At 47.7% G+C, this 26,346-nt stretch overlaps 1 protein-coding gene across 5 annotated transcripts in view; it reads right to left on the reverse strand.

Moving 5' to 3' along the window:
• The window catches only part of NFATC2 (nuclear factor of activated T cells 2), a 187,350-nt gene that overhangs the window by 50,113 nt on the left and 110,891 nt on the right, over nucleotides 1-26,346 (reverse strand). For all 5 annotated transcript variants that reach the window (XM_064276220.1, XM_010599436.3, XM_010599437.3 and 2 more), the window contains exon 9: nucleotides 23,075-23,764. In XM_064276220.1, the coding sequence (XP_064132290.1) occupies nucleotides 23,075-23,764 (690 nt within the window). The remainder of the gene's footprint in view (nucleotides 1-23,074; nucleotides 23,765-26,346) is intronic.

A 26,346-nucleotide genomic window follows, 5' to 3' on the forward strand; every position in this document is an offset into this window, starting at 1 on the left:
GGGCAACACATTAAATGACAACATGAGCTGCAATCAGCAAAACCGAAACTCTGGAAAACTCTACAGGACAAACGACCTGGCTTCTTCAAACATGAAGATGGCGGGGCGGGGGGAAGACAATGGGGGAATGGACAGATGGAAGAAGCACAGAAGACATTCCAATCAATCACAATGTATGGACCTCCCTTGTGTCCTGATACAAACAAACTGTATATTAAAAAAAATATTAAGCCATTTATGAGGCAACTGAAGATTTGGACCTTGAGTTTCGAGGATATTAAAGACTGATTCATTTTTAGGTGTGATAATGGTATCAGGCAAAAGTTTTTGTTTTGTTTTGTTTTTTTACAAGAGTCATCTGGCTGAAAGGTTTGCAGGGGAAATTTTTTCAAAAGGCAGAAGAGCTTAACGGTAATGGTTACACCATTTGTCTTTCAATTTGAGAGTCCGTGGGCACTATTCATTTATGTTATTTTTTATATCTTACATATATTTAATAAAAATTATTTAGTACATAACAAAGGAAGCAAGGAAGGAAAAAAGGAAGGGCGGGAGGGACAGAGATAAAGGAAGAAGGGAACAAAGAGGGAAGGAGAGAAGACAGAGAAGAGAGGAAGAGGATGGAGAGAGGAAGGATGGAAAAAAAGAGGAAAGGAGGGGGATGGAGTGAAGGAAGCTAGGGAGGGAGGGAGAGAGGGAGAAAGGAAGAAGGGAAGAAAGAGATGGGAGGAAGAAGGAGATGGGAAGAAGAAAGACAAGAGACCAATGGCCTTGGTGCCCACATTACAAGAACTAGCATGTGGAACAACAGTAAGCGGCTTGTCCCTTCAGGGATGGGTGGGGGAACATTCTAGCACACTAGGGCAGCAGAAAGCCACCTCTACCAAGGTTTAGACCCTGTCCGAAGTCTTCTCTCTCCCAGCACCCTGTGTCTTTTCTTCACAGCAGGTCTCACCACCCGACATGTATTCCTTTGTGTGTTTGTCATCCCTCTTCATCGGGAGAACAGCCCATCAGGTTTCCTCCCATTAAGAGAGCTGTTGGCATGAATGATCCCCTCTCTGAAATTCAAAGCAGCTCCAGGAGAGGCCCTAAGCCATCAATCACTCCCATTTTAGCTCGAATTACTATCAACAGAGGGGACCTTGAACAGCTAAGAACTTGGAGCAGTAAGTGCCCTGATGGCTGCGAGAGCTGGAGTTTGGAACTAAGGATACTCTTTCCAGGGTAGGCCTGGCCAGAGTCAAGCAGCCAAGTGGCCTCTCGGGGTGCATCCCTGGGAGCAGACCACTTGGGGATAAAAGCAGCTGGGGTGACTGGGTTGGGGGAGAAGCCAGTGACCACAGTGTCCCTGCTGCAGATGGGGCAAAGCCAACTGCATTCTGAGTCAGAAGACCGTCCTCAGAACCTTCTCCCGATTCAGAAGAGAACAGGAAACCAGCCTGGAGTGGGGGAGCTGGTGGGTGCCCCTTCCCTGAAAGGGGCCCAGGGTGGGCAGGAGAAGGGAGTTCCTGGGCCGAGGCCTGAATTTCTCAGAACCTTGGCGGGTTGGAAAACACAGAGTTGGTTTCTGTTTTCCGTCCCCAGAAATGGCCTGTAACCACAGCAGGAGGGAGGGCCCGCTGGCCCAGCCAAGCGGGCCTGGCGGCCGGGACACAAGCACGGCTGCTGTTGACAGAGGGAAGCCGGGCCAGCTTGGATGCCCCGTTCCTGGGCGTCCCCGGCCACCCCGCGCTCTCCACCAGCTGGGCCTGCGGGGATGCTGGTTTCACCAGGAGCAGAGAGCTGGGAAGCAGGCGCTGGAAAGGGGGGCGTGTGAGCCAGCTGGCCGGCTCCTGGCACGGGGGTGGGAACACCTCGTGGGTCTCCCTGCAAAGGGAGCGCTTCTGAGTCCAAGGCGAGCAGTGCCAAGCACAACAGAGTTAACGGGGGAGTGGGAGGAGGACAACAGCGAGGCTGGTGCACCGGGGGAGCCCGCGCCCGGGGTTTCACCATCGTTTCCATGGCACTTGCTTTTGCTGTCACAACAACCTTGGGATAGCCCGGCCGGGCAGCGCGGCTGGCTAAAGGTGAGAAATCGATTTTCAAGGGAGCCCAGCGGCCAGCACATTTTTGAAGCCTTGCCCTGCCTGGCCCACGTGTCCCCAGACATCTGCCTTGGAGAAGTCCACCAGCATTCCGAGGCCTGGAGAACGTGGCATTGAGGGAGTCCCGGGGACCCACTGGACCCCCTAAGCTGTCCAGGTGATGATGTGCCTACTTCCAGTACCCCACCAAGTCCCAGCAGAGCAACCAAGGCCCCCGGCACTTGTACTTTCGGAGAATCTGCATCATGCCATATCAAGCCACTAAAATGCCCCCGCTGCTCCTAATAAATACAATTGAAGTGTTGCTATTATATATATAGGTTGTTAAGAGCTCACCTGCTAACCAAAAAAGTCACCAGTTAGAATCCACCAGCCGCCCCTTGGAAATGCTTTGGAATAGTTCTGCGTCCTATATATAGGGTTGCTGTGAGTCACAATCAACTCAAAGGCAACGGGGTTTTTTTTTTTTAATGGGTTGAAAGTGACTAGCTGACAGATGCTTCTTGTGGTTAGGTGCTGTTGAGTGGACTGCAACTCAGAGTGACCCCATGCAACAGAGTACAACTTCCCCATTTGATGGTTTCAAATCACTGGCCTTTCGGTTAGGGGCTGAGCACTCCGCAGATCCTTATGGGGATTCAGTGCAGCTGGCACTGCTGTGATTTTGCAATTCCCTTTTGGATTTAGAAGCTAATTCTCCCACGCCCTACCCGCACCCTAGGTCTCTCTGACCTTTTTTTCAGGCCTTCTGGAAAGCTTGGAAACCCTGGTGGCACAGTGGTTAAGAGCTACAGCTACAAACCAAAAGGTCAGCAGTTCAAATTCACCAAGCGCTCCTTGCAGACCCTATGAGGCAGTTCTACTGTGTCCTAGAGTGTCACTATGAGTCACAATCGGCTCGATGGCAATGGGTTTTTTGGTTTTCTGGAAAGCTCATAGCCCTATGGTCCAAAGCTGTCCTGTTGAATGGAAAGAACAGCCTGATTCTAGGACCAGGACACAGGCTATCTACTTTCCCATGTTTTACATGCTGTCACACCTGGTTAGTAGATGTTATAGAGTGTTTATTGGTACTTCTGACTTCCTAGAGAAAAGTGCGGTATCTTGCCTCAAAAATACCTAGATAAAGAACATCTACAAATTTACTCACTGGCTGAGTGACCTGGAAGCCCTGGTGGTATAGTGGTTAAGTACTACGGCTGCTAACCAAGAAGTCAGCAGTTTGAATCTGCCAGGCACTCCTTGGAAACTCTATAGGACAGTTCTACTCTGTTCAATAGGGTTGCTATGAGTCGGAATCAACTCGACAGCAGTGGGTTTGGTTTTGGTTTTTTGTGTGACCTTGGGCAAATTACTTAACCTCTCTGGGCTGCAATTTCCTCACCTATAATAATACTTGCCCCAAGGGGCTGTGGGAGGATTAAATGAGTTAATACAGTAGTCTAAGAAGAGTGCCTGGAACACAATAAGCCCCATCTAAGTATTAGCTAAGGAGCCCTAGTAGTGCAATGGTTAAGCGCTCGGCAGCTAATCGAAAGGTTGGCAGCTCAGACCCACCCAGCTACTCCTCGGGAGAAAGACCTGGCAATCTTTTCCCATAAAGATTACAGCCTAGGAAACCCTGTGGAGCAGCTCTACTGTCACATGGAGTCACCATGAGTCAAAATCAACTTGATGGCACCTAACAACAACAAAATATTAGCTGATATCATTATTATGATGATGATGATTACAAATAATTGTTGTTTTATGATCACTTAGTTTTACACCATTTTAAACCCATGCTGTGTATGATCTCCATTTGATTCCTGGATATCTGTTCAATTCCACAAATACTTGATGAACCTACTATGCCCAGGGAGTTGGACCAGGCTTTGAGCAAAAGGGCGCATGAGCCAATGTGGTCAAGGGCCTACTGTGTGCAAAGTCAGCCAGGGGCAAACAAGTCAGAGACATTGGTCCTTACTGTCCAGAGACTTGAACTTGAGTTAGGGAGAAAATGAAACAGAAACACTTAACAGATGAACGGGCTGAGTAGCTACTGCAAGGGACCCTGTGTGTCCCCAGACCCTCTAGCTGCAGAAAGCCACTTTGTCAGGGCCTTAAATACTGGTCAGATTTCAAAAGGCAGAGGGAAGGAGGGGATAGCATTCTAGGCAGAGGTTGTGGCATGGGTCAGCAGTGGCCGGGCATTGTTCTCCACCCAAAACTGATGGAGCTGGGTGAGAAGGGGAGTTTCACACCTGAATGATGTGGGAGACACACCCTAAGCGGAACTAACAGCTTTCTGTTTCTAAATGCCCATTTTTTACACGAGCCTCTGGGGTCATTTCTAGGACCTGAAATCTCTCCCTTTCTTTCATATTGTAAGTAATAGGTACATATTGAAAAGAAAAATTCCCAAAGTATAAAAACACACAGGAAAAGCCTCCCTTCCGCTCCTGTCCCCCAGCAGCTCAGTATTCCCCATGTGGCTGTCTTATTAATAGACAGTGAAGCTGTTTCTCACCTGCTATGACAAACAAGACAGCCATCAACATCCTACACCCAGTGGGGTATCTGGATGGAACGGGCCAGGGTCCCTGAAGACAAGGCTCGTTATGGCACCTGAGCAGGTGGCCTCTGCCCTGTCTCCTGTGATCTGGGAAAGCCAGGCCCTCGTGATGTCACCAAGCACCAAGCTGGAGGACACTGTGAAGGGCTGGGGGCCAGGGATGTGACGTGAGCAATCTAGCATAACTCACAGATGTGCCACAACTCCTATGGGATAAAGGGCTAGAACCGGGATCTTCTGGGCCAAAGGATGTATGCCCTTTCAGTTTGGGCAGGTTTTGCTAGACTGCCCTCCAAAAGAGGTTCTATCAATATAGAGTCCCCCCAGTAATGCAGCAGAGTGCCTGTTTGCACCCTTCACCAACACTACACGTTACCTATCTCCCTTTCTTTCCTTCTTTCTTTCTTGCCAATCACAGAAGGAACAATTGGCCCCAGCCCAGAACAGCCCTATACCAAGTATACAGAAAAGGAAATCCAGATAGCAGAAAGTCCAGGAACTAGGAGATCAGACTGGGAGTTTAGAAAATCATGACTTTTCTTTTTTTTTTTTCAATGTCCATCTATTACTTGAAGGAGCCCTGGTGAAGCGATGGTTAAGTGCTTGGCTGTTAACATAAAGGTCAGCAGTTGGAACCCACCAGCCAATCCATGGGAGAAAAGACCTGGCGATCTGCCTCCACAAAGATTACAGCCTAGGAAACTGTATGGGGCAGCTCTTTGTCCCATAGGGTCACTATGAGTTGGAGATCGACTTGATAGCACACAACAACCTATAACTTAAAAGAAAATATAACAGGAAGGGACAGATTTCAGGTCCTGGAAATGACCCTAGAGGCTAAGTATAAAAAATTGGGATTTAGAAAAAACGGTCCAGAGCAGAGAGGGACCAGGCAGGACCTGCTGGGACCGTACCCTGGGGTCAGAGGAGCCACCTGCTAAGCCCGGTCAGCAGGGCCCCAGCTGGGACTTCCTGGGACCAGCTCCTGGCCTCACCTGTCCTCCCCTGGTCTAAAGGGGCTGCTCCCCATGGTTTCTGAACTCTTATCTGTCCAGGTGGCTGTAATAGGGAATCCTGGAGAATGGGTTTGCACAGGACTCTGTAATAAAAGACCTCACTCAAATCTAGAGCAGTGGGCACTTTCCCAGCCATGTGGGAACCAGGAGCTGGTGGGAAGACTTTAAAGAAGGTTAGCATATACGAAATGTAGAGAATAAGACAGTTCTATGGGCCGCAGCGGTTCAAGCACTTGGCTGCTAACCAGAAGGTTGACAGTTCAAATCTACCAGGTGCTCTGCAGGAGAAAGATGTGGCAGTCTGCTCTCGTAAAGATTATAGCCTTGGAAACCCTATGAGGCAGTTCTACCTTGTCCTATAGGGTCACTATGAGTCGGAATTGACATGATGGCAACGCGTTTGTTTTTTTTTGGTGGGGGGGTTGGACAGAAGAAGGTGATGACAAGGAAGGTGATGAAGCTGATGGTTACTATTTATGAAGTGCTTTCTATGTAGCCAACCATGTGACACAAACACACACATTCCATATACCTTCTCATTTAAATCTGAGGCACCACTGTTATCCCCATTTAACAGATGAGGAAATTGAGGTCGCAGACATTAAGTACGTTACCTAAGGATACAGTTCTAAATCCCCCGGGCAAACATGTAGACGGGAACAGAGCAGGGAGGCAGGGGCAGGGCATGAGGTCATGTTAGCACAGGGTGAGTCTGAGATTCCTGCAGGGTATCCACACAGGGGTGCCTGTTTTCTGGAGTCTTCATCAGATGGGGCAATGAAGACGGAGGGGCCCAGACCAACGAAAAAGCTCCATCCTCTTTACAAAGGGACTTGAGGTCGTCATTCATACATACACACACACACACACACACCCACACACACACACACCCGTGCCTCTAATTGCTCATACACTCTGCCTCTTCCTCCATGACCTTAGACAAATTCCTGTCTCCAGTCTCAGCCCAGCTTCCCATGTGGGATGCAGAGATGATAATGTGCCCCTACCCCCCTAAGGTACTCATTAAGTGGGAAGGAGTGTTGTTATTTTCATAATTATTTCCTGCACTTGCCAGCCTGGCAAACACACCCCAAACTACAACCTTCCACCTGCTAACAGATTTCCTCCCCTTCCAGAACAAAACCCAACCCACTCACGGTGGCCTGTGAGGCTCTAGCCTGCCCTCCAAACCTCCCCTTCTCTAGTCCCCTGGTCGTGGCCCTCAGCTACTCCAGGCCTCTTTCTGCCCTTCCCAAATCAACATTTCTGCCAAGCCCCGGCCCTCTGCACTTCCTGTTCCCTGCTGGTCCCTTCTGGTTTATCACATGTCATCACCTAGTTTTTCTTCAGAGCACTTAACCAATTGACTCCAACTCATGACAACTCCATGTGTGCAGGGTAGAACTGTGCTCCATAGAGTTTTCAATGGCTGACTTTTCAGAAGTAAATCGCCAGGCCTTTTTTCTGAGCTGCCTCTGAGTGGACTCAAACTGCCAACCCTTCAGTTAGCAGCTGAGTGTGTTAACCACTCTTATCACCCAAGGACTCCATTTATTTTCTTCAGTGCACATTTCATGATAGACTGGTTGACATTTGATTGACAGCTTCCCCTCTGCCCACCAAGAGAGTAAGCTTTGTCAGAGAGGCCTTGTCCATTGTGCCCCAGCTCCTGGCACCAGGCCCAGTACATAGTAGGTGCTCAGTGAATATCTCTTCGAGGAATGAATGAATGGGTACCAGTTATAAAGAAGCAAGGGTGAGGTGCCAAAACAAGAAGGCAAATGCTTAACCCAGATCCTCCTGGGAAGTTCTCTGAGGCAGCCTGCCTGCCAACCTGAGGCTGTGCCCACACCACAGCACCAACCCTCCCCACCACTGGGGGGCGCCTGCCAGTCTACAAATTGCCTTTCACACATGCCTCACTCAAAGCCATGAGCCAGGAAGAGGCAAAGCTGGGGCTCCAGCACAAGCCTTCCTTTGATAATTCCTCACTGACATCTTTGAGGCCAAAACTACTCTGCTGGGCAGAACACTGTGCTGAGGGAGACATGAGTTCCTGGGGGGCTTTACACACTCGCTGAGTTCTAAGCATTCTCCAGTCTACATATACAGGCGTCTTTCCAGAGTTGTTACTCCACCCCACCCCTACACATACATGGTTTGGTCACTACTCAACAAGGTAAAGCTGTTACTTCCATCAGAAAAACAAAAAAAACAAACCCACTGCCATCGAGTTGATTCCGACTCATAGCAACCCTATAGGACAGAGTAGAACTGCCCCTTAGGGTTTCCATGGAGCGCCTGGAGGATATGAACCGCCGACCTTTTGGTTAGCAGCCATAGCTCTTAACCACTACACCACCAGGGTTTCCTTTCCATCAGAAAAAAAAGTGGGTACTAAATCCTTTATACCAGTGGTTCTCAGCCAGGGGCAATGTTGCCCACCAGGAGATACTTGGCAACATCTGAGACATTTTTGGCTGTCGCAGCTGTGGGTGGCGGTGGTGCTACTGGCATCTAATGGTTCATAAATTTGAACCTGAATCCAATGAAGCCTCTAGAACCAAATGCCAATTTACAGGAAGTACAGGGGACAGAGGAACATGTTAAATCTCACCATGGGGATATAACTGGCAAACTGGGGGAAATTTTACAGGATAAACAACCTTGTTTCTTTTAAACATAAATTGCAAAATAATAATTATAGAGGCCAGAGATGCTGCTAAATACCCTACAATACCCAGAACAGCCCCTCACAACAAGGAATGATCCGGTCCAAAATATCAATAGTGCAAGACTGAGAAACCCTGGCTAAGATGGTAAGAATGATTTGGGGTTCTTGGCCTGACTCTAAGAAGAAGAATCTCTGACTCTTGTCTTTCACAATAACTCAACATTTAGGTCTTCTTTTTTCCTCAATCTGTTTTAGATTTTCTTCATAGCACTTGACATCATAATATTTATCTAGCTGTTTGTTTCCCCAACCAGGATGTAAGCTGGGATTCTATCAGCTTCATGTACCATGTGTCCTCAGGACCTAAAATTTTCACTTGGCAGGTACGAGGCATTCAATAGATATTTGTGGAATAGATGAAGAAACTGCTAATAATATTAAAGAACATAAGATATCCTCTGTGGAGCTAATTTTCCCATTGTGATCCTGTTCCCTGGGGAAGAGACCTAAAATCCAATCTCCCTGTCGTCTGGAGTGATGGATTTTAGCGGGGCATATGACTGGATAACGTAAATATAAAACGACATTTCCCAGCCTCCCTCGCAGCTCAGTGAGGCCACAAAGCAAAGCTCTGGCCAATGAAATACCAGCTAGAGGAATGCAGGGGGTTTCCTGCCTATGTCCTTAAAGGGAAGGGGCATGCCCATCCAGAAGCCATCTTGGACAATGCAGATGATGGCTCTACCCTGAGAATGATGGAGTGATAAGACAGAAAGAGCCTGGGTTCCAGCACCGTGGGGCCAGCATACCAGCCCTGGACTGCTTATGCCTGTGCCATTAGGAGAAAGAAATCACCTATGTTGTTTAAGCCACTGTTGCTTTGGGTTTCCATTACAGCTGCCCCTCTACTTCCTAAGCAACTCATAACCTGTGTTGCAATTGCTAACTATTCTGACATCACATGTAAAGACTCCATAATGCTATTAGGAGCATCTCAGCCAACAGGCAGCCAAGAGCTTCTGTGACGACCTTTAGTCGACACATAGGATTCCTTCCTCCCGGAAGCCTCAGAATATCCAAGCACATTTCTAAGCCAGAGAGAGAAATGAGAGGAAGTCACATTATTTATATCCATCAGCTGAGAAGGACAAAAGAAACTACTAAAAAGCCCATTAAAATTTTATTCCAAACATATCAAATGTACTTAAATCCACGAGTTCATAATGGTATTAAAAAAGAAACAAACCCTAATTGATCACCATTGGGGGATGCGAATGAACCAACTCATTATTTTAAAAGCTAGTAACTACAGAGGAAGAATCAAGCATTCATCCTGCTTTTCCTATATGAATTATACTATTGTCAACAGGGGAAGTTTCCCTTTATAGAGGTTTTCCAGCTAAGAGAAGAGGAAGGGATGATAGGATCAGAATAGAACATCGCGACTTTGCAGCCTCCGATGAATTAATGGAATTAGGCATTGCCTATCAATAGCTACTAATATCATCAAAAGAGAGGCAACATGGCATCGTGTGCCTCCTGACAGAAGGATAAACCACCAACTATGAAGCACTTTTGCAAAAAAAAATAAAAGAAAAAGAAATTCAACCTGAATTCAGTGAAGGTTGCAAACCGACCACCAATGTACAGGAAAATACAGGAGATAGAGGAACATGTTAAACCTTACCATGGAGATATAAATACAAAATCCAGACTGCAGGAAATTTTACAGGACAAACGACCTCGTTTCTTCAACAAATAAACTGCAAAATAATAATAAAGATAAAACAAAAAAGGGGGGGTTTTGCTATTTAATCTAGAGAGGTTAACCTCTAGATTAAAATTGACTTAAGAGTCATGGCAGCCATTTGCAATGTGTGGGCCTGGTTTGAATCGTGAGTCCAACGGACTATGAAATAATAAAAACAAAACAAAGCAGAAAAAAAAAAGTATTATATTTATGAGACAACTGGAAGTTTAAACACCGGGTATTTCACGATTATTAAGGAATCGTTGCTAATTTTCGTGTGTGCTAACGGTATTGTGGGTACTTCCAGAGCCCCGTCTTTGAGAGAGACCTACTGAATACTTATTCATGAAATAATATGACATCTAAGATTTGCAGCAAAATATTACTGCGGGATGGAGGTGTTGAAGAAACCAGATGGGTAGCTGTTGAAGCTGGGTGGTAGGTTCACGGGAGTACACTGTGCTATTTGATATTTATATATATTTAAAACATTTCATAATAAAAAGTTTTTAAAATCTTACCCCCAGCCACTAGCAGTGGGAAGGAAGAAAGATCGAGGGAGCTAACATTTCTAAAGCCCCCACTGTGTGCCAGGTGCTGGGTTAAGCAGCCACAGAAGATAGTGGCATTTCCAGACCGGAGGTCACGAATTCAAATGCCTAATGGGTTCAGACAGGAAGCTTGACTGAGTGAGGTGGACCAAGGGTAAGAGGAACAACAGTGCAAAGATGATGCTAAGTAACAATGGACACTGTCTATCTACCTATCATTGAGACAAAAGGGGGTGGTGGGGACTGTGGAGAACCGGCAAGCATGTGCTTTGTCTAAAGGAGGTCTCCACTCAGGGTCAGCCTTGACCTCAACTCCTGGTAGCCGCCACCAGAAAGTGGGGACCAGGGTGGCCAGATTCTGATTTTCCAAGAAAAACTGGAAATCTGTATTTTACGTGCAGTCCCCTGGCTTTTAAATGTTGGCATCTAATCTAACTATTTTTTTAAATAATGTGTGGGCCAAACAAAATATCTGCCAGCTAAATGCGGCCTGTGAACGCCAGTTGGCCACCCCTGTTCCAAGTCTTGAGCAGACCACAACTCAATCCATCTGTAAGAAGTAGACAGGGTGCATTAATCAACCGTGGGTCAATTCTTTTTTAGGCATCCAATAAAGCTGAGAATTCAAAAGCCACCAGCAACTTCCAGAAATCTATAAGAACCGGCTGCAGAACATTTCAAAGGCATCCTCCACGTAGTCAGCTTATGCAACCGAACCTCTGCTCTGTCCCAAGTTTTGTAAATTAACAACAAGGAGTGTCCACTCAGCTTTCCTGGGACAGTGGAACTAACAGGCTTCAGATGAAACCCATTTGCTGGTTTGCAGAATGCTGAGGACTTAAGTCCAAATTGCTTGCAACAGACAATCCCGTCACAAAATCAAGTTGGGGCGCTCAACGCTCACTGTGAAATGACTAGGGAGCCCTCCTCTTGGGCTGCCTGGCCAGAGATCTGATTTCATGGCAGTTAAAGGGTGGAGGGTGGAGGTAGATGTCACCCCAAGCCTGAAAGTGGCAAGCTTCACTGCTGAGGACCAGAACAGACTCCTTCACACTTAACCCTCAGCCTGCCTTTGACTTTGCCTAGAAAAAGACGCCCCACAGCCTGAACTGGCAAAACAGGACCAGCCCTTCCTTCCTATACACAGTCTCAACTTGACCAGATTCCTGGATCAATGAAAAATTTAAGAGGTTATCAAAAATGTGGTGAAGAAGAACCAGACGGATGGTTTCGTTGATCCCCAAGAACAAAGCCCCTCTTTTCTTCCAAAAGGGTGAAAAGCAAAAGAAAACTGGTGCTAAAATAAAGTTGAATAGGTCAAGGGCAAAATGAGCAACCAGAACTATATTCAAAAGGCAATAAAATACACCCAATCTCAGTTCTGCAGGAAGGGATAAGACCAGGGTTATTTCATTAAAAAGGCGTTTTTCTGAGAAAACCAAGTGTCGTCATTTTCCAAAAGGGGTTCCAAGATGGGGGAGAAGGTAGGGAATACAGAGAAGAACCTAGTATGTAAAATATGATTTAATCAACTGCCACCCACTTAATTCAAAACCTCAAACCACTAAATGGCTTTTCAAGTTCTACTTTTCTAGAGAGAAACAAACTGCAGCTAGAACAGACCTTGGGAAAGTATGCAATTTTTTTTTTTTTAATGCAAAATTTTTGGTTTATCCTAAGTTATGGCCTGGGCCGGGTGAACTTAGTAGCGTTCAAAGTAATCACTCTGAGTCGCTGCATCATCCTGAAATGAGCAGTCTCCAGCAGGTGCAGCCTACCACACTCACTAAGGCAGGAAAGTGAGTCTTAGCACTTCTGTGTGGCATCCTAGTAAGAACAAAAGTAAGTGGTTGTTATTTCTGTTAGCTACCATCAAGTTGGCTCCAGGCTCATGGTGACCCCACGCACAACGGAAGAAAAGCCATCCAGTCCTACGCCATTCCCATGATCTGTTATGGATCAGATCATTGTGATCTACAGGGTTTTCACTGACTGATTTTCAGAAGGAGATCACCAGGCCTTTCTTTCTAGTTTGTCTTAGTCTGGAAGCACTGCTGAAACTTGTTCAGCATCATAGCCAGACGCAAGCCTCCACTGACAGATGGGTGGCGGCTGGGCATGAGGTGTCTCGACTTGGAATCAAACTCGCGTCTCCCACGTGGAAGGAGAGAATTCTATCGCTGAATCACCAATGAAAGTATAGAAGGACCTTTCAAAAAAAATTGGATACTGATCTACCCATAAATCCTGTTTAAATGAATACCTTACTCTTTCGTTGTTGTTGTTGTTGTTAGGTGCCGTCGAGTCGGTTCTGACTCATAACAACCGCACGCACGACAGAACAAAACACTGCCTGGTCCTGCACCATCCTCACAATTGTTGCCATGCTTGAGCTTCACTTGCTGCCACAAGAGAATAACCTCTTTGAAGATGGAAATGAAATGGAACACAAATGACTCAGAATAACTGGTTCTGGTGGGTGGCTGTGTGGCTATCTGATGCCATAGGATGATGTCTTTTTTGGTCCCCTTTATTGGGTGCTGTCTACTCTTTGTGGGTCCAATGCTGCTCTGGAATGAGGGTGGAGTGGCCAGCAAGTCTGAGACTGGACTTTCTTGTGGTTTGGTAGCTTCTGACCTCCAAAGGCAAGAGCTCATTCCTTTGGAAACATCTGCTGAGCAGAGATTCAAAAAGATGGCTGAGCGTTTCTGGGTCTAGAATCAGCTGGAGGGTGGCTCCCTTAAATAAGCCAGCAATGCAAAGTATATCATCCGGGGTTAAAGGACAACCAAGTGCCACAGCTAGAAACTGAGGCTTTTAGAAAGGGGGGAAACATCAAGAGGGACCACATAATAGAAAATGATACTGGTGAGGAATGAGCTTCTTGGATCAAGCAGACACATGAGACTATGTGGGCAGCTCCTGTCTGGATGGGAGATGAGAAGGCAGAGGGGATCAGAAACTGGCCAGAAAACAGAGTGGAGAGAAAGAGTGTGCTGTCTCATTAGGGGGAGAGCAACTAGGATTATAAAGCAAGGTATATAAATTTTTGTATGAGAGACTGACTTGATTTGTAAACTTTCACTTAAAGCACACACACATAAAAAAGAGGGGCCAAATAAAGACTGCTCCTAGCTTGGGATACCTGCAGGGTGTTTATTCTCCTCTGGGAGGGGCATGGACCAGCTATTGGCTCAATTCAGTGACCTTCACACAGTAGCTCTTTCAGATTTTGTGGGTTCGTGAATTTTCTAATGATACTCTATAAATAGCCTTTGTCCAATTAACAAGAGTCAGCCTAGCAGGGGAACAAGAATAGAGGCTAAGAGTCAGCCACACGGCTCTTCTTCAAAGCCCAGCTCTGCTGCTGTCACTTACAGGATCCTGAATTTCTGAAGATGATGATGATGACATTGCTGATGGAGAAGAATATTAACAATTATTGTGTGCTTACCAGCTACTGGTCAATGTGCTTTACAAGGGTGATCCCATTTCAATTCTTAAAATCATCTTAAGAATTGGGTACCATTATATAAATCACTTGCTCAAGGTCACAAAGGAGTGACACGGTAAGGCCAGGCTGAAAGGCAGGCCAGCCAACCACAGAAATTCTGCACAGAGCTCGACCATAGACCCAGAACCAAGGGTGGGCCCTCAGACTTGCAATCCCACTCCTGAGAGGTGGCCCCTGGACACACCTGCCCATTTCCCCAGGGACAAGTGCACGAGGCAATCAGGGCAGCACTGGGTGTAATACCAAGAGGCTGGGAATCACCCAAGTCCCACCCACAAGGGACTGGCTAAAATAAATGTGGTCTATCCATGTTACAAAATACTATAAACATGGAACGAGGACACTTTCTATGTACTGATGGGGATGATCTCCTGTGAAGTGAAGGTCCTAGGAAGTGAAAAAAACCAGATGTGGACCTGTGTATCTATTCTGCTACCTTTCGTAGAAGAAAGGGCGGAAAGGAGAAAATATATTTGTATCTGCTCACGACTGCATAAAGAAACTCTAGAACATGCCTTCTCAACGAGGACGATGTTGCCCTCAAGAGGGTGAAATGTAGGTCTCAGAGGAGTAAAAAAGACCTTAAATATGACAATGGTTTGTGGCCCTACAAAGGGCTACATTCCATAAAGAGATATACAGCGTATCTGTGCTGTTAACATTACGTGAGGGATGTGGTTAGGAAAAACGTGTCTAAAGAGGCTCCTGGGGGAGGTGATAATAACGGAAAAAAAAAAAAGGTTGAGAAATAGTGCTCTGGAAGCCTAGAGAAAAACAGAAACAGTTGTTATAAGGAGCAGGGCAAAAACAGGAACAAGAAAAGACATTTTGCTCTATATTGTTTTGTACTGTTCTGTTTTTTCTGACGTGTAAAAATATTGCTGAAGAAAGTCCTGGCCGTCTGATTCCATAAAGACTGCAGCCAAGAAAACCCTGTGGAGCACAGCTCTACTCTGACATATGTGGAGTCGCCATGAGTTGGAACTGACTTGACGACAATGGGTTAGGTTTTTTTTCTTTTTCTTTTCTTTTGGGTTAAACATATTACCTATATAAGATATAAAATATTTAAAAATCAACTAAAAAAAGAATGTTGGCGAAAGCCCTGGGCAGGGGCCTGGCATTCTGATGGTGCTCACTCAAGGTGGCCGGGTAGCCATGGAAGCTTAACTTGGTATTGGCGGTTCCTGGCACACCAGGCATAGCCCCACACTCCAATACCAACTTGGGCTCTGCAGAGGCACGTGCCATCTGGGCCTCTTGCTTGGTTCTGACCCGAACAGAGAATACTGCATTTTCCGCTCTGCCAGAGCCACCATCCCCATCGTCAGGAGCCTAGACCTCCTGGGGCCAATATGGCGGCCAGGCACGTGGGCCATGCCCTGTGACAGCCAGGCTCTCAGTGTGCTTCGCACGCCTCGCACACAGGGGCAGCTTTGTCGCAGGCTTGCCGTGGGCACTGAGTGGCCCCAGTTAGAGCCTACTGACCTGCTGGACAAAGCAGTGCCAGTCACAAAAGCCAGCTTGACTCTATGGTCCCTTCCCCCGCTTCCTGCACTTTGGAGAGCGCCTCTCTCTGTTGGTTCTTCCCTGGCTCGTTTCTCACGCACTGGCACATCGAGCTTCAGGGCAAAGAGCCTTCTTAAAGGACTCCCCTGGCCCCCCGTCAATGGTTATAACTAGTAAAACCTGGGCCACTGGTCCCCACTCTGCCAGGGGAGCCTATAGCAGACAACACACACTAACTGGACTTCCCAGCAGTCCCTCAGCCAGTGGCATCATCCCCCTCAAGTGAACACCGCGAGGTCCATCCAAGGATATTGGGCAGGGAAACTTGAACCTGTGCTAGAAGTCCTGCAAGAAGTCAATTATATTCATAAGCATATACAGTGAAACCTGTGAGAGCTGGAACTCGATGGAACTGCCTTGTTTTTCCAGGTCTCACAAGTTTTCTGCCTTTGACAGGGTGCAATCAGATCTTCCTATAGCTCTCTCTGAGTGAAAAAATTTGAGTTTTCCTTCTCTGACAGGTTTCCGCCTTACACAGGTTCCGGCTTTTGCAGGCTTTACTGCAGAAACAATAGCTAACGCTCACGGACAACTAGCTTGTGCCAAGCACTATTCTAAGTGTGTTACATGTATTAACTCCCTTCATTCTCACCACAACCCTATGAAGTGGTGATTGTGATCATCTCCCTTTCATAGAGGGGAAACTGAGGAACAGAGTGGCTAGGTAACTTGCCCAAGATCACACAGTAAGTGGTGGACCAGCACTGAAAACTAGTGTCTTATGTCTTAAAGAGAGAACGTGAGTAAAAACTGAGAATTGGGAACAAGACAAGAAGAAGATTAAAACAGAGCACAAAGATAAAATAAAGCGCACACAGGCCGGCCACCGCATTGCACTCATTTCTTGCAGCAGGGTTGTGCCTTGGACATGGAGCTGGTGTGGTCAGCTCTTCTGAAAGCCCCAGGATGGCTCTTCCAAGAGTAGAGAGAAGCTAGCTCACTGCCACCTACCCATAGGGCCAGAGCTTCCCTGCTAGTTATAACCCTGGGGGTTCTTTCACAAGAGAGGAAGAGAGTCATCAGCAGGGAAGTGAAACCTGAATAGAACATCTATGCTGCTTCCTCGCTGCTGCTTGAAAACTAGTTCCTGTGAGCGGAAGATCAGATCTTTCTCTGGGGCTTCTTCCTATTTGTTTTTTCACAGAGTCTTCTCAATAAACAAAAACGGCCAAAGTATTTAGTGGCCAAAATAAAGTTAAATCTAGAGGTGGCAGGACCAGAAATGTGACGGCAAGTGGAGTTACTGTCATCATGCTTGTTGTTAATGAAGCATACATTGTCTGTTGAACATTTACTGTATTATAAGCCATATGTCCTTTGCTGGAAACTCAAGCTCAACCTTAATGCCTCCGTGGCGGTTTCTGAGTATCCATGTGTGAGTAGAATTCACATGGATGAGAAAAAAGGAGAATCAGAAAGGCTAAGAAATTGGCCCAAGGAAGAGTCCGAGAAGGGACTGAAGCCAAATCGGGTGACATTGAACAGCCTGCTCCCCTTGGGTCTGCTGCCCAGATCCCCTGTAACTGGACACATTCATCAAAAGGGAGGTCACATTCCAGGTTCGGATGATAGAAAAATTAACTATACTTGCAACTACTTCATATGACCCCTGTGCACTGCTGAGGGCGTATAAATGGGTACAACCACTTTGGAGAACAACTTGGCTGTGAACGCTAATGCAGAACAAACACATACATCCAGCAGATCCAGTGGCCCCGCTCCTGACCATACACTCAGCAGAAACACACGTGTGGGCGCCAAAAGAAGAGGTCTAGTCTCAACAGATAAACAAAATGTGGGCTATCCATCCAATGCAATATTACTCAGCCATAAAGAGAAATGAAGTCCGGATGCATGCTACAACACGGACGCACCTTGAAAACATCCTAATGAGTGAAATAAGTCGGTCGCAAAATGATGAACACAGCGTGAGCTCACATATATGAAACAGGCAAATATAGAAAACAAAGCTTATCAGGGATTTCCGGGGGAGGGAGAGAGGGGAAAAGGGGCAAGTTGCTGTTTAGTGGGCACTGAGTTTATGTTAATGGTGATGGGATGATGTGGAAAAGGATCGTGATAATGGATAATGAGGAATGTAATCAATGTCACTGAATAATATATGTAAAAATTGTTGAATTCGCCAATGTTGTTATGTCTATTTTTACCACAATAAAGAAGAAGTGCTACTCATCATAGCCCCAAACTAGAAAAACCCAAATGTCCATCAGCAAGAAGATGGAGAGACTGTAGGGTATTCCCCCAATGGAATAACTCCAACGGTGAAAATGAAACTCTACTCAACAACATGGAGGAAGGTCACAACCATGTTGTTGAAGGCAAGATGCCAGACACAAAAGAGTATGCTTGTCTGTACAAAAAAGACAAAACAAATCTCTGGGGTTAGAAGGCAGGAGAGTGGCCATCTCTGTAGAGACGATGGAAGGGGCACATGGAGGCTTCTGGAATGCTGAGGAGATCCTGTCTTGATCTGGGGGGTCATTACATGGATGGCCCACTTGGTGAAAACTCACAGAATACAGTATTGATTTCTATATGTATCTATATTTCAATAAGCATTTTTCAATATTTAAACAGTCAAATACATTTGATCAATATATTTCAATAAATAGTGTTTTAAGTACATCGAAAGAAGGATAGAGCAGAAGTACATTTAGAAATGACACAGGCTGGTTAGCACTCTCTCCTATCTGTGTAAACTCTCACACGCACACACACTCATTAGCATCCTTATCCGTATCACCGTCATCTTCTGCCATCCCCCAGCCACTGGTGGTAAAGCCCCAGCCATCACTGAGACCATGTGCTTCTTCCTCAGGTCACTTAGAGAACAGGGTCGAGGGTCTCAGGTCAGCCCCAGCCACTCCCCCACCCCTGGTACTCTGGTCTGTGGCTGAGTCTCTAGGCTGTGTGGTGTGAGTTCGCTGCCCCAAAGTGGGTTTGTGGTAAGAACACACTGGCTTGATGACCTGAAAACCTCCAGATCAGCTGCCGAGCCACCAAGGCTCTGAGAACATGTCACCAGCAGCACCCAGCAAAGTGCAGCGTCTGAAGTTCACCTTCCCCCAGCGACTGCCCAGCTTGCCTCCATCCCACGCGACAAGCTAATTCCCACCTTCTCCATAAAGACACCTCGATGTAAAGGTGCAGCCGTCCTCTATTTTGTGCAGTGGAAGTGGTTGAGATCTATGCGTACATAAATCAAAGTCTGGAAATTCCCGGTTACGTTTTAAATAACCTTACTTACCAATGAATGAAATTCATAAGGTGGACACTTTTGTAAACTCCAGCGCCTTGCCATGCATTCCTGCCATGAGGATTCACATTTTTCATACCTGGCTATGTCTAAGGCAAAGTAATCACCCCCTCGCCAAAAAAAACAACTCCAAATTGACTAGCCTCTGCTCCCAACCTTTATGTCCTTACAGTCCATTCTCCAAATGGCAGCCAGAGCAATCTTTTCCAAAGGTAAACCCAATCACACTGCCTTCCTGCCGAAAGCCCACCCACAGCTGCCACACACTTAGATAAGCCCAAGCCCCTTGTCCACTTCTCTGACCTCACAGCCTCTGCCACTGCTGTTCCATCTTCCTGAAACACCCTTCCCTCCCTCTTTTCCCAGATGGTTCCTGCCCTGACATCACCTATTCAGACAGGCCTTTCTGTCCACTTGGTCCAAGGGGCCAACACCACCCACAGCCACAACTCTAGCCCCCGGCCTCCTTCAACTTCCTTCACAGCTTTTTTCGGGCTTATTTATTTCCTTACATGCAAATGTCTATCTCCCTAACCGAAAAATACTCCATAAAAGCAAGGACTTTGTCTGATTTGTTCACGTGTGTCCCTAAGGCCCAGAACAGTGCCTGGTCGAGTAAGTACCTGCAGGTGGGTGGGTGGAAAGGAGGGAGGGAGTATTAGGGAGGAGAGGAGCCCTGGTGGCAGGAACGATTAAGTCCTTGGCCACTAACAGAAAGGTTGGCAGTTCAAACCCACCCAGGCTCCGTGGGAGACTAGACCTGGCGATCTGTTCTCGTAAAGATTACAGCCTAGGAAACCCTATGGGGAAGTTCTAGTTTGTCACATGGGGTCGCTATGAGTCAAAAATCAACTCCACAGCACCCAACAACAACAGGGAGGACAGGGGAGTGGAGGGAGGGAGGGCTAGGAGGGAGAGCAGAGGGCCTTGTCCATTGGTGAGCCCTGCCTTTTCCAGCTGCAAAACTTTCTCATGACTCTCAAAACCCATAAGCTGAGTCCACGTGAAGTTTTCAAGGAAAGCCTACTTTGCCAAAATCCCAAAGCAAATCAGAAATACACATGCCCGTTAGCTGGAGCTCGGTGCTCTGTGCTGCCCAATATGCATTCTATGGAAAAAAACCTCTTTGAATAACACATAAAAGAGACAGAAAAAGGTCTTCAAAATGGAGGCTGTCTCCCGACCAGACATCAGAGCAATGACCCAGGGGATGTCCAGGTTACCTGGCAGAAATAAAACACAAAACAGCAGAGCACGCTGTCCGAATTCCATACCCACAAAGCCAATGACAGACATGTTCCTTGCACGCACAGGCCAGGGGCCTCCGCTAGGAGGATCTGAACATCCCAGCAGTTGGAACCAAAGCTGTGCCCCATCCTCCTAGGGCTGCAGCTGAGGGTGCAGCTTGGAGCTTCCTAATGAGCACAGCAGGCCACCTGGGTCCTTCCCGTGGGGGAGCTCGAGCTGGACAGAGCCTTGGGGAGAATGCTGGTTGAGCACTGAACACCTGAACAGCAATCGCATGGCTGCATTTTGGGGCCACACAAGTAGAAATTATTCCACTGCCCTGTCAAAGCTCTGGCCCCAGGAACATGAAGGCCAAGAATTTGGAAGCCTGAGTATGGTGTAGGGCAGTGGTGGGCTTCAGAACTCTGAATTTCTTTTGTTATAATGCCCAGATGTTGAGGGATGAGGGGACCCAGGCCTGCAGGGGCTCCATTCTCACAGAACACAGCAGGCTACCCACATGCACAGTGCCTCTGCAGCTGTGCTGTGCACACCCCTGTCTGTGCTCAAGTATTTCTGGGAAGTGCCTCGAGCCTCGTTTTAGATTCACAATGTCCTCTAACACAGCAAAGGCTCTAAGAAGTCCCGCAGTAGATACACTTTTTAAAAAACTTGATTTAACCTCAAGTTTTGTCACCTTGTTGAGCCATGGACCCCTCACTTCAGAAAATTCCTATTGAAATCCCATGGAACTGGGGTTGTGTAGAACATATTCAAGAAAAGCCTTCTTCAGGACAAGCAGCTCGCCGCACTCAGTTCTCCAAGACATCCTTAGAGTGGATGGACTCATGTTATGCACCCGTCAGGAGGTCGCTTTCTCCAAAACTCTGAACCTGTCTGTGATCAGAAAGACGCCTGAGGAGACCCAAAACAGTCTCCACACCAGGCTGCTTTCTCCATAATGTAAGCTTCTGTGAAAACAGCAAGTGCCTCTGTGGGACTGGAGCCATGGCGGACAACTGAATTGGCAACCTCGGGCCACTGAATATTGGTCTCCTGGACTGCAGGAATTCAGGGGTTGGGCCAACTCTGCTCCCTACCCGAGGGACTGACCGTGGTCTTTAATATGGACTGAAGACAGGGTGGGAAGGTGTGTGCATTTCTTGCTCGTTCTCAACACTACACCAGCACTGGGCAGAGAGTCAGCTGGGGAACGCATCTGCCCTGCCCAGGCATTCACTTATTCATAAGGCACCTCGGGGATACGACTCCCCAAGCACCCAGGAGGTCTGGTTATGGTCACATTTCCTTTACCAGTTAGCACAAGGTATTCTGCATTAACTGAATTGTGTACATGTCAACCCCCTTTAAAAATAAGCACCAAAACTTAATTTTAACCATTCTGGATGTAAATTGTTCAAGGATGCACTATATACCGGTCTCCCTTTTAAAACAGAGCACGGTGACTCTAACTCAGTCTGTGTTAGGTTATTCCGGGTTAGACAGATCAATTATTAACACATCAGTACCCTAAGGCTACATGGGGTAGTTTGACACTACACTAAATGGGCCAGCTAGCCATGCCAGGTGAGATGCGGGGAGTTTTTCTTGGTAGCTTTACAAAAGAGAGGACACGGAAACTACTAGAAGTCACGGAACCCCCTCCCCCCTCCACCAGCAATTACTCGGCTCATCTCAGCTGCGAGCCAAGTACAAGTCAGCAGTCTCTAAGTGAGAACCAAGGGGTTCCCCTGTGACCAAAGTGTGGGCTATTTAGTACCTGCTCTTTCTATTAACTATGTTGGTTGTTTTGACACTTTTGGCCTTACTTCCCATTCCTTGGCTGGGTTCCTGTGAGTTCATTTTCCTAAATAAATGAGGTTTTGGGGTATAGCAGATGCTACAGCCTGTAAAACGCAAAGCTGGCACTGCGGATGGCAGCCAGGGGTAGAGGTTTTCATTTTCCTGTTAAAAGACACCAGCCACATGCTTTCCTGGAGCCCCTCAGGGAAGACTGCTCTAGGCTCCCTTTACCCTCCAGCTGCACCTGGCTGACCCCAGGTGAGTCCTTCCAACACAGCTGGCACTTCCTCCCTGAGGTCACCGGCCAATGCCACACACAGCCATTCCATCAAGATACCCTTGGGTCCCCCGCCAACCAACTTGGGCACCTCCAGACTCACAAAAGCCTTCTCTGCGCCTTTCCTGGGCCCAGCCACCCCCTCAGCTGGGCTCGCCGCAACGGAAGCCCACTGTTCCTCTCCCCTGGCACACAGCAGAGTCATGCCCACAGCATGCCCACAAGCCCCCCCATTCATGCTCCCTTCTGAGAGAGCCACTTTCTCAATCAGCTTTCCTCTTCCGTCTTCTCCCCCACCCCCCAAAATACACAAAAGGGAACTAGAAAGTGGGATTTGTTTTTTTTTTTTTCTATATGAATAAAAGGGGTTGGCTTTCCTTCCTTTTGGTTTTCCTATCCTGGTTCTAAATTTGGCCATTGGAAAGAGAGCAAAGCCGTTAACATAGACCCAGTTCGTGACCCAGGGGACACTCCTATGGCCCAGGGGACACTCCTATGGCCAGAATTGCCCTCACTTGCTTTTTCTTTGGGGAGGGGGTGGGTGAGGGGCACGTAAAACTGTTGCCACCCAACCTCAAACTCCTCCTGGGAAATGATTCCTGCACAGAAGTGGGTGAGGCTTTAGTGGTCATCTAATTCCACCCCTTAAATTAAATTAAAGGAGAAACTAAGGGCCAAAGAGGCTGAGAACTACACCCAGGTCTGTAGGTTAGCCTTCTGAGTGGGAGGTACTTGTGGGCACCATCCTTACGGGCACTGAGAAATAGGATCTTACCGTCATCCAAGTAGGTCTGGTCCAGGTTCTGCTCCTGCTTAATTGTCACTCCTGCGGGTAATACTTCCTTTTGGTCACTGACCGGGGGTCCATTTTTGGCGGCTCTTTGGCTGGTGGCATTCTGCTGCTGAATGACTGTGGGGTAGGAACCCGGGCTTAATCTCTGACCTTGACTGACCGGTGGCTGGCCTGGCCTGGCGGTGCTGGGTGCGAAATTCTCACAGCACAAGATGTGCTGGAATTCCTGGCGGCTCCCGCAGCGCAGCTGCTGGTTGGTGGGCGAGTAGTGGATCACCGGTGAGGCCTGCTGATTGGCCGCGGAGGGGTGCAGGAGGGCCGAGCTCTGGCCCTGGGAGCCGGCGTGCACCAGCACGGAGCGGTGGGCGTCTGCGACAGACAGGGGGGCGGCCATGAGGGCCGGCTGCTGGTAGCCCAGCAGGCTGGGGCTCAGGCTCTTGCTCCGTTGGTAGAGGACAGCCGCTGGGTTCTGCTGCTGGTAGCAGGCGTCGGGGGACGAGAGCCCTGAGCGGAACTGCTGGCAGGGAGCCATGGTGGCAACGAGGCAGGAGGGGGACTCGGCCACCATTGGGTGCTGCGGGTAGTAAGGCTGGCTCCCCAGGCCTCCGTGGGCGGGGCTGCAGATCAAGGTGGGGTCATACTCATCAGTGGGCTCCGTCTTGATGGCTGGAACTAGGAGGAGAGAAAAAGCACATGGGGCACATGGCTGAGGAGCTGTGCACGTGCAAAGAGGAGGCACGGGCAGTGGCGTGGAACGTGGACTCTGGGGTCCAAATGGCTGGGATCAGTCGGCTGGGGCTCTGCTGCTCATTAGCCTTGGGCAAGAGGCTCCCTGTGAAATTGTCCAAGGCCGGGAGTTTTACCCTGGAGGATGATCTTGAATTATGGATTTCCATTCCCGGAAAGGTGGCTGGTCAGTCCGTCTCAGCCCTTGGACTTTTGCTCCCTATTTTTCCAAAGGCAGAGCTCAGAGGAGAATTTTTTTATTTCAAATTATACCTCCCTCCTCCCTCAGCAGTTCCCCTCTTCCTTCCCTGCTTCCCTGCTTACTTTTATTAATAACACTTACCGCCATCTGACGTATATGTTCGATGTGTTTCTTTATTCTCTCAACCCGTCCCACCCCCCAACCTCCCCCCCCCAATGAGGATGTCAGCTCCTACAAGGCAGGAATTTTCATCTGTTTCTTTTCAGTGTTGGGTAGGCGCCAGGGCCCAGAAGAATGCTTGGCACTTAACTGACACTCATGTTATCTCCTGGACAAATGAATGAATGAATGACCAAATGGTGACCGTCACCCTCCTTGGTGCTGTACTCTTCTGGGGGATGAGACCTCACGAGCTTGGGCCTTGGTTTCCTTATCTATTACCTAGTAACAATTATACCTACTCCAGGGGGATGCTGGGGACACTGAATGAGATGTATGTGCAAAGTATTTCGCACAGTGACTCATATACAGTAAGTGCTCAATGCTTGCTGTTGCTGCTGTTACTGCTATTATTTTACTAAAATTATTATTACTACTACTATTAGCATTCTCATGATCTTTCCTCTCTCTCTGCCCAGCACCAGTTGCCAGAATCGGTAATTCTCCAATGTCCTTCACTAAAGGATCACCAACTCACGAGTTGGAGAATCAATTTTCTTTTCACTCAAGTAAACGAATCGGTGACACAGCTGTGACCGAATGGGGGGGGGGGTGAGGGCTGCTCCCAAGCATGGGGAGAGCTGAGGTGGCTCAGCATCTAAAGCAAAAATTCAAGTCTGACTCCCACCCACAGAAATCGTTTCTCAAGATGACATTGAAAGCCATCCTTTTGGTCCCTCACCCAACTGGGAGACTCAGTTCTCGCTCTGGCTACCATCAGACAGACCAGAGCCAAGGCCGGGCCCACTGTGGCCTCCTTACCAAAATGAGGGAAGAGAAGGCCATAAAACCTAATTGGAAAACTCTACGTTAAAAGCGATGGTTGAGCCTGTGGTCCAGAGCTCTCCCAGCGATCTTCTCCCCTAGTTTCAGATCCCATTATCCTCGGCCACCTGACCACAGCCGCTGACAAGCATGGCATGTTGGTTCTGGGACAGTGATGTGCTCGCAGGGGCCGGGACAGCTAGCGAGAGGAGCAGAAGCCAACACAAACCTACAACAGCACTTAACTGGAGCCCAGGACATCCCTTTGGCTCTGTGTGGAACTCTTAGGACAGAAATTATACCCTGGGTGATAGACAGTCTTAAATTATAGGTTCACGATTCTGGAAAGGTGGCCGATAGGTCTGGCTCAGCCCTGGGAAGTTTACAGCCTATTTTCCCAAGGAGGAACAGAGCCCAGAGAAGAGCTTTTTATTAAAATTACACTCCTCCCCCCTGCAGTTTCCATCCCCCTTCTCTGCAGCCTTTATCATCATCAGGTGTATCAATATCATCCATGACCTGAATCCCATCGATTAGAATGTCAGCTCCACATGCGTGGGAATTTTTTATATGTTTTGTTCACTGTAGTATCCTCATGGCCAAGGACAGTGTCTGACACTCAAATATATGTGGACAAATGAATGAATGAAAAATGGCACTCGTCACCCTCCTTGGAACTGTAGTATTTGTAGGAGTGAGAACTCCTGGCCAGGAGCGCCATTTGGCCACAGGGTGACTACCTACTATTGGGTCAACTACAGATTCTGTGGGTTTTAAGGCATATTCACCTTCTGTCCCTATCACGAAGGAGTTCTGGTGGTACAACGGTTAAACGCTAAGCTGCTAACCAAAAGGCTGGCAAGTTTGAACCCACTCCGCGGCTCCTCAGGAGAAAGAACTAGTGATGTGCTCCAGTAAAGACTGCAGCCTACAAAACCCTATGGGATAGTTCTCCTCTGTCATGTGGGGTTGTTATGAGTTGAAAATTGACTTGACAGCACCTTATAACAACCTCTATCACGACCAAACCTAAGACAGAGGCAAGAGTCATCAGCTTAGCAGCCTCTGTTTATCATGTCGGCACATGCTTCTCTTCCAATCTCCCCCGGAAGGAAAATATTAACAATAACAGCATCATTGCTATCTGCCTACTATCTACCGGGCACTGTGCTGAGCACTATACGTGCATTTGACTTCCAAAGTCTTATAAGGATGGTGCCATGAGAAACCAAGGCTCAGAAAGTTGAGCCACTTGACCACAGCGGCAGAGCTGGGATCAGACCTCGGGTATCCTGACCCCAGGCCTGTGCTGCCTCTCAACACCAAGGGGCCTTCAGAGAGA

The sequence above is a fragment of the Loxodonta africana genome, chromosome 24 (assembly GCF_030014295.1).
Source record: "Loxodonta africana isolate mLoxAfr1 chromosome 24, mLoxAfr1.hap2, whole genome shotgun sequence".
Classification (NCBI taxonomy): Eukaryota; Metazoa; Chordata; class Mammalia; order Proboscidea; family Elephantidae; genus Loxodonta; species Loxodonta africana.